The sequence below is a fragment of the Dipteris shenzhenensis genome, chromosome 1, assembly GCF_047967505.1.
Source record: "Dipteris shenzhenensis isolate YYH24624 ecotype China chromosome 1, Dip_SZ_1.0, whole genome shotgun sequence".
In the NCBI taxonomy this organism is placed as follows: domain Eukaryota; kingdom Viridiplantae; phylum Streptophyta; class Polypodiopsida; order Gleicheniales; family Dipteridaceae; genus Dipteris; species Dipteris shenzhenensis.
This window is the reverse complement of record NC_141596.1, coordinates 63,820,336-63,829,237: the sequence shown is the minus strand read 5'-3', so window position 1 is coordinate 63,829,237 and position 8,902 is coordinate 63,820,336. Positions and strand designations below refer to the sequence as shown.

The following is an 8,902-nucleotide window of genomic DNA, read 5'->3' as shown; positions in this document are numbered from 1 at the left end:
ACCGAACTAGGCCTTGAGGGGATTAAGCTTGATATAAGACCATGGTAACTTATGAGCTAAAAGCGTCAAAGATTGGAAGTGGTGTGGATTAATCATTGTAGGAGGGGAGAAATTTTTATTTGAATTTTTGGTAAGAGGTAATATGCTCATAGAGGAAAGGTAAATTTAGTCAAATTATTTGTGAGATTTCCAATGAGGAGCCTTGGTGGGCTTGCAAATGAGGAGGGAAATATTTGAGGTATACACCTAATCAATTAAATGAAGAACAAACTTTTCTGATTTGTCCTTGAGTGCCACTCTTGACTTCAACATTGCTCATCTTAATCATAGAGGAAGCAAAGGCAAGATCGTATCTTACTCCTAGCAACCCACTAATCAACCCTCCATAGGTCTTAACGTAATTGGCTGTTGTGCTATCAGACATGAGCCTCTGATCAGATTCAAGCACCCCATAGCCTTTATTCACGTTCTTAAAGAAGCTGGTATCGAAGGTTGTTTGGCTTCCCCGATCCAATGCCACCCTTGTCAATCCATCACCTTTGGCTGGGCACAGCTCCTGAAGCTCTGCCACGTAATCGCTGCTAATCGATGGATCCGGTTGGTTTGATTTAGAGTAATTGTAGAGTCTGTAGCTGAAGAATCGGCAGTCGGTTTGCCCGATCGTGTGGGCACCTGCAGGAGGAGAAAAAATATTAGCAGCAGCCATCGTGGTAGATTATGTAACAGCTAATATCTGTTAGAAGTGTTAGCAACACCCAGATGCAGTACGCGTAGATTTTCAACCAACAATGTGGTAGGTTATAACCATCAATGTATCCTGTAGAATTACGGTGGGAAGGGCCACAAGCAGGGGTTTTAAAGCTTCTAATTCACAAGTAAACCAGTGAAAGTATACAAACACTAATTTGATAAGGCAATTATAATGAGTCCAATAAGTGGATTCGGATTAATAAGGCTCGAGAATTTGAATTGATATGATATCTTCGCAAGGCATGGTTCAAGTTACGGTTGAAGATCTTCAAAGGTTAAAGGTTCATCGCCTTGAATTGACTGTAGCTTGCATAAACAGAAAAAGGGATATCCGAGCTTACCGTTGAGCACCACAAGATCCTGTACTGAGAGGCCTTTCGAAGCAAATTTTTGTTTCAGAATGGAGATTGTGTCTAGGGGTGACGGCATGTTAGCTGCGTCTGATGCAGACGATACTGTTCCATCTCTTCTACCAAGGGGAACGCGCCAAGTAGGCCCGCTGCTCTGCTTATTACGAAGGAATGGAACAGAATTCAGAACCACGTCAGCCCAGGCAATCGGAACTTTCTGTAATGTTCGCCAGCTAAAGGCGAATCCACAACCAGCTGCCGGTAAGCCGATAAGCTACTTAAGCTAGGTCGTTGCCATCATAAACGCAATACATTCGTCTTACAAATTTGACGGACAAATTTGATAACAAGCTTACCAGCTCAACAGCGTCCTTAGCTGCAAGTGCCAGTATGTCTGCGCATGAAACAATTCCAGGGCAAACTGCTTCGATTTTTGACTTTGCATCATTGATAACCTCGAAGCCACGAAGTCCTAGATTCGCTGGTGCAGCTTTCTCTGCGTTCGGTCCATCGATCAGGATGGAGCCGTCGCAGCCCTGCACAACATCCACACAGTGATTCGATTACCATCAGTTTTTCGGATTCTATTGTACCCCTTCTCTCCTCCCATCACCGTGCACACATAAAACCCTCGGCCGCTACTAATTGAGCTTTCCAGGACCATAGGTGCGTTAGTGTAGCCGATAACCTGGGACATGTCCCCTCGCTGAAGTCATTGCCTAACAGTTTAATTCGATTTGGAGCTCACCTGTATGAAGCAATCGTGAAAATGCAGGCGCACAAGGCCTGCTGCTATCGTAACGTCTGATTGTGTATGGATCTGAACTGTAGACTTTACTATGGACTCCGCATTTGGGCACGATTTATCATAGAATCCTGCTTGGGTTGAGGCTGCAGCCTCCATAGTTGTAGCTAGGAACAAGAAGAGAATGACGGTGACATACGTGAAGGCGAGGCGGATAGGATGCTCCATTGGCAAGTATAAATTAGAAGAACGAGTCCTTGGACCGTAAATTGAACGGCCTGCAAAACAACATCAATCTGCAACGATGGTATGATCTAGGAAACTATATTTATAGTGATCAATACAATAAGTGCTGTTATCCGATCGACAAATTGTGCGTGGTGGAGCCGAGCCACTCCTCGCGGCCTAACATTGTGAAAACCACAAATCCAGTATTGTAGAGTCAAAAAGAGCAAACTATTGTCGTGGTTGCTACAGATGATTGTGAAAGGGATCGAGCAAGATAATGGGGCGTGTGGGCTGGCAAGCTTTTCTAGTGGAAACGAAGTGTAGAAACGCGTAATGTCCCACGATAACATGCTAATGGGTGGCGTAGAATAAATTGCAGAAGCTCAGCTGGATACCAATCGTAGCATCCAGATAGGGAAAGGGGGAAGCTTTGTGGACTTCAAAGACATTCCTACAGGGATTTTCTGCCGAAAGCGGCACCGCTGCTTTCTACCGATGCTTGACCTGCTGAGTATGACACGCAAAACACGACATACCCGCGTCTAATTTGACTCGAGCGCGTGGCGGATCAACGAATCACTCGATCACACTAGCAAACTGCAAACTCTAATATCATCAGTGGAAGCCACGCTAGCAAAGGCCTTGCAAACTGCAGCTGTCTTTTCGTGTACCTTTTTTCAGTTAACAAACATTTCTTTGCAAACATCTTAAACTGGTTGGCATGCATAACGAAGCGCCAACAGCTTGAAATGCTTGAGGCCATTGATGGAACGTGGCTTTCACGAAAGCAGACGCGTTATTTGAAGTTTCTTTCTCAAACACTTTCTTAGAATCAGACGTGGAAGCGCGGATGATCACTCTTTGCAGTCCCAGTAATCAACACAAAATTTTCTTGCGCTGGTGACAAAATCGATCATTCGCTAAACACAATCTAACTACAAAACTAATGGCATGATATTCAATCGCCACTTAGCTAATTGGTTCGAATTTGCTCACTTTTCAAAAAGATGCAGCTGAGTGGGTCGAAATCCCAAAGTCTCCGTCCATACATTGTAAACTTGTTGACCATAGGCTCAGTGTTTTCCTCAAAGTTGTGAGTCCCACATTAAGATGCTTATGTCTCTAATAACATTAACCTATGGACGGTGCGTTGGATTCCAAGACAGAAAATGGAAGAGACTCTCTCTCTCTCTCTCTCTCCCCATGTGACATGATTTTCCCTTTTTTTTTCCTCCTACAAGTGTCTAAGGGATGGAGAGATTAGTTTTTTGCTATCACGTCCATCCTACTTCTTTCAATTCATTTGGTCAATTTAACCAATTTAAGTTTTGGTTTAGTGGTTGTTTTTGGTTTAGTGGTTGTTTAAGGCTTTCTAATGTGCTTCTAATGTGTCGTTAGGCTCAAGTTTTTGTCCCCTAGTAGAGATCCTAAATGCTTTTATCTTTTGTTGGGTATTTCTCTCTAGAGATAGAGGCTCTCTTTGCCTCTTGTATGACACCACTGTTGCCAAAATAGCCACATCCCCACTTTTATATAATGGTCCATCCACCACACACAAACACACATCTCTTTCACCTCTTTTCTCTCCTCTCTTTCACTCATCTACTTAGATAAAATTCCTAGGGAGGCTCAAAAGGAAACAAGATGACAAGATAGAACATGAAAGACAAGCAATACCATTCCATTAGAGGGTGCTTTCTTCAATAGGCAAGTACAAGGTCAACATCATCTTTTTCCAATACACATATCATCACTCCATTGATGCCATCTTCCAATCACATAATTTCTCTCCATGCTACTCTTCTCCCCTCGGGCATATGTAACCCTATCACGTGAGTTCAACAGAAGGATATTTTTTATTTCTAAAATTTACAGAAATAAATATACATAAGGTACTATTTAAAATAGTTTTGGAAAAAATTTATAGATTTGTATAGAAAAGGGGTATATTTTATTAATGAAAATTTTATAAGGGATTTTAGAAATAGGCCTTGAATGCACGTGATATAGAGGGTTTATACATAGTGACTCCCCTGAGCTTCTCCCATCACTCTAGTACTCTATGGCACCACATTGCTGAACACCCCTCCTTTTTATCAAGCTTTACACTTCTACTTATAATGACATTCCAAAAGGTAGGGCCTTAGTGGGATCCCCACCTTGTTTTTTTGACACCTTCAGAATAAGCTCTTCTAATAGTCACTTATACACACTCACACACATATCACTCATGATACTATTACCATGGTGGTATCCCCAACTCCAAATAATTGCCAATTAGCCAAGCACCGTATCAAGACTGTCAATGATGCTTGGCCCAAAGCCTTGTACAATATGTTGGTCATACACCAAGCAAAATGTCATGTCCATAGAGATTTGATGTCAAAGTCCACTTGCTTTAGGAGCTCAATGGCTATGGTTAAAGGCATATGCACAATAAGACAAAGCAACTATAGACACACCTGATAGATGCGCAAAATAGCGAGCACATCTATAGGCACAAATAGAATTAGTGAAAATACGGGCGCATCTATAATTAGTGCATCTATTAGCATGTCTAATAGCGCAGTTATTAATGCGTCTAATAGCACATCTACACTGTCTTTTAGACTCATTTATAAATGTGCATCAGAGAGTATAGAGAGTAAAATTTTGTGACACGCTGATAAATGTGCATCACTATTTTCCAAACATTGCCCATGATTACCAAAGCACATAATTTCAATAAAATATCAATGCTTTTTGGCAAACCCCATATACAAAAATTAAGTGAGGTGAGAAGAATGAGACAATATATAAAATAGTTTTTCCAACATCAATGATGTACTACGGTTTTACTGTGCTCATCGAAATCAGCATCACCAATGGCAGGCTCGTCCTCATGGGTAATGGCCTGAATATCTATATCTCCTATCTCATGATCATCCTCCTCTCTCGTATCACGATCATCATCACCTCCATGGCCATGATCATCCTCCGTGGCATAATAGGTATGACGTGCCACCACCTATTATTATCCACCATTAGTTGATAGACAACCTAATTTAAACACAAATACAAACATGTTATTTTCCTTGCATCCAAGGTATCAAACATTAAAAAGTGAGTATTTATATATATGTGTACAGTACCTATTCACATTATTGCGGTAGTACTAGTGTGTCCTTGCTTTGCCAAGACTTTGTGGAGTCAATAGTTACAAAGCCACTTGCATGACATTTGATTGTTGCATTAGGGCCTCTTTCCATCATGTCCTTAAACCACTTGACATCCAAAACATACACAAAGAAGTGTCGAAAGTCAAGCTTAATAATATCTTCGATTAGGCCACAATAATCATCCATGGCTCCATTGGCTCAATTGGCTCCCTCAATCCTAGCAATGACACCACAAGCTTGTGTGTTTCTCTTATCATCAATCCATTGTGTCCAAAAATGCTTGCCCTCACACAATATAGCATTGAACATACTACACTACACCAAGACAAAATCAATTAGATAAGCAATCTAAATTGTTGAAAGCTCCTAACTTATGCATAACATTCTATATACTGACCTTTTGCATGCATCCTTTGGCATACTCCCATTCTTCCATTGTGATATGCATCCCCTCATCTCTCTCTGCTCTCTCCATTTCGTCAAGTAGCCAATCCACATGAATATCCTTTGGAAGTGCTCTTAGATGCTAAGGGTATGGCACACGAGATCCATGGTGTGTACAAAAGAGGGCCCTTTCTCCTTATCTTCTTGCCTTTGCATCCTCGTATCTTATCACCCATCTTTTCATCACATCACTATTAAGCATGCAATAGAGGTTGATATTATTAAGCATTAACTCCATGTCCATTAGTTTGCTTCGTCCTTTCCCTTGATGCACAATAGAGGTCATCCTTATGTCTTCATCATCTCTCCATATTCGTGGGAGAGAGCTATCCACATCAACAAGAAACTCAAAAATATATACAAGTGACTCTTGTACCAACCAACCCTCAGCCATGCTACCTTTTGGCCTTGCATTTTGCCTCACAAAACCCTTCAAGGTCTTTATGAAGTGCTCGAGAAAGAACAACCATCGTGCATGTACAGTGCCACATATTGCAATCTCATCCACCAAATGCACTATGAGATGTAGTTGGCTTGTGAGAATAGAACATGGAAAGGTCTCCTCCTCTAAACAAACCACCTCCACTGACATAACTTGAGCATCCTCAAGCATGGGATCTATTTCGAGTCTATTTCCTTTGAGCTCACATACCTAGAAAGAAAAAAGTGCACCATATTAGCAATATGAAAACCTTGCATGGAGCATTGATACGCTTCACATTTTGTGTAGTGTGTAGAGTACCTCACAAGCTCGCCCATCTTGTAAATACAATCCTTCATGCCCTTCGATGCACTACAAGAAATGCTAGGTAGTATGAACTGAACACATGAGCGATGGTTGATTAGTTGCTTCTACACTCACAAATTTGGAAGGAAAAGGAGATTATTCCAAGTCATACTTACTTGGAGCATCTTGTGCCAATCATGAGATTTCAAGCCATATAATTGCTCTATACCTCTTTTCTTGCTCTTTGTGAAGGCCCCCTTCAAACACCTCATGCATCCAATGGGAGTACAAATAGTGATAGCTCGCTTCACCACCACCATCTCTAGCTTTGATAACTTCCATGGTGCACGGGATAAAAAGACACAACCATTTGGCCTCTCTTGTGGCCAAGCTTCATGCATCCTCCTTGTGGTGCGTAGACCCTCCCTTATGCCTACAAAATCTCATGTCCCATTCAAATGTTCCCAAATGGTAGGCGCCACATTTTTAAAGATATGCATGGGATCAAGCAGGTGATTGATCTTGAGGTGGGACCAATATGGTAGCTGATAAAAGATGGGGTATCTAAACAAAAGATGGTGTTAGCATGCAATCTTTATTTCCATTCAATATAGCATAGAATAGTTACAAACATTTACTGGCTCGAGCCAACTGGTGCAAGAGTCGTGGAACGGTCCCAAATTCTCATCCAATCTCCTGCAATGAGTGATTGTGGGGGGGCTTCATTCCAAGGGGCGACATATCTAGGATGATCAGGTGGAAGAAATCGATGGTGATTCTCATAGATAACCTTATTCAATGCGTCTCTGCCTGTGAAGCAACTAGCGACAAACAAGACATGCATGGTAACCCGATGTACAATAGATGCAATTGCATAAGCAAAGTGGGTTTAGGGTGCCACATCGATTGCCTACTCATAATCAAAAGTGCAATGCTTACCTAAACACTCACCATAGCCTAGGAAGTCATGCATCGACCACATCAAGACTACTTTGCAGTTAAAGTCTCGTGAGGTGACGAGGGGCCTGCTCATGCATCTCGATACTTCTCCAAAGTACCTCCAATTCATCAACCAAAGGCTCCAGATAAACATCAAGATTTTTGACTTTATATTTCCTCGGGATTAGAAGGGATAACATAGCACGTCCTTTCTTAATCGCCATAGAGGGTGGAAGATTATAATTCACCAATATCACTGGCCATACATTGTAAGAGGTGCTTTTGAGACCAAATGGGTTCACACCATCCATACCCAATCCAAGTCCAAATTCCTAGGTTCTTCCTTGAAGCTTAACCATTGGAAAATGTCACAGAACCTTATGAGGCACATCCTAAGTTTTGAGATCTGCTCTATATCTTGCCTCTCCACAAGTACGACACTCTCTTGCCTCCTTATGTGGTCCACGGAATAGAATGCAATCATTGATGCACACATGGATGCACTTGTAATCCAATCCTCCAAGAGAGGTCACACGTTGCCTTGCCATATCTCTTGAGGTCGGTAATTTATTCTCCCTTGGAAGAATTTTACACAATAGCCTGCACATGAAGACCATAAATGAGAAAAGGTATTCCAGTGATTGACTTGGCACTAGCATAATTCACCATGTTTGCAAAATAGACTTTAAAGATTATGCATTCAAACTTGCATTGCTCCATCCAAAGATGGTTTGCAAGTTTAGTAACTAAAGGGAGGCATGTAGAACAGAGAATGTGCACCCCTCAAACACTGGTGTCGATGCTGCAGTAAAAAGATCATCCTGCTCCATGCTATCATCCCTACCTAAGGACTGATCGACAAATAAATCCTGCACCATATCATCAAACACCTCCTCCTCCACAGCCTTAGTAATGGTGGAGGGCTACTATCACCATCACTCCATGCATCCATAGCGGTCCCTCTTGAAAATCCCACCTCATATCACCAACACTTCACCTCATCATGATGAGCATAGGGCAACATATGCGGGTGTGGCACTGCATCTTGTATCAAATTAAAAAAGGATCATATATCAAACACATGAATACCCATAGGTATCTCAATCAACCCCAACTCTTTAATACTTACCCAGGATATGGTCGCATCCCATTCTCCATACTTTGAGATGTGATTGAATGTAATTCTACATGCATGATACATGTTTCCTCGACATTGATCACACATACATTTGATTTTTTGCTCCAATCACATTTCTAGATGGTGGATACGGAGGGATTCATCCTCACTGGATGTACTTGTTAAAGATGAAGACATCCTACAGATAAACAACCTAAAAAATGTGTTCTCTCTTGAGTATTTAATGAGAAAACTCTATAGCACATCTAAAAGCGCATCCATAGGTGCATCTGTACTATGAAATGCATCTATAGGTGCATCTAATACATAGTGTAGATGCACGGACTAGTTTTTAAACCTACATTTTGCTCATTTCCTCACTCCTCCATGCTTGCTTTCCTCTCAACACACAAGTATCCAAGCATACACTCACAACTCCAGGCA

At 41.5% G+C, this 8,902-nt stretch overlaps 1 protein-coding gene across 1 annotated transcript; it reads right to left on the bottom strand.

The window, feature by feature from the left end:
• Window positions 1-250: 250 nt before the first annotated feature.
• Window positions 251-2,114, bottom strand: LOC147906193 (peroxidase 25-like). Its single transcript, XM_087383494.1, has 4 exons — window positions 1,849-2,114; window positions 1,457-1,636; window positions 1,092-1,254; window positions 251-672 (listed from the first exon to the last, which is right to left on the bottom strand). The coding sequence occupies exons 1-4, from the start codon at window positions 2,071-2,073 to the stop codon at window positions 251-253; spliced, it is 990 nt and encodes a 329-aa protein (XP_087239620.1). The 5' UTR covers window positions 2,074-2,114.
• Window positions 2,115-8,902: the final 6,788 nt, after the last annotated feature.

Coding starts and splice junctions, on each gene's coding strand:
- LOC147906193 (XM_087383494.1), bottom strand. CDS start 2,073: ATGGAGCATCCTATCCGCCTCGCCTTCACGTATGTCACCGTCATTCTC. Junction 1,637..1,848: donor TTCACGATTGCTTCATACAG/GTGAGCTCCAAA, acceptor GATGTTGTGCAG/GGCTGCGACGGCTCCATCCT. Junction 673..1,091: donor GGATCTTGTGGTGCTCAACG/GTAAGCTCGGAT, acceptor CTCCTCCTGCAG/GTGCCCACACGATCGGGCAA.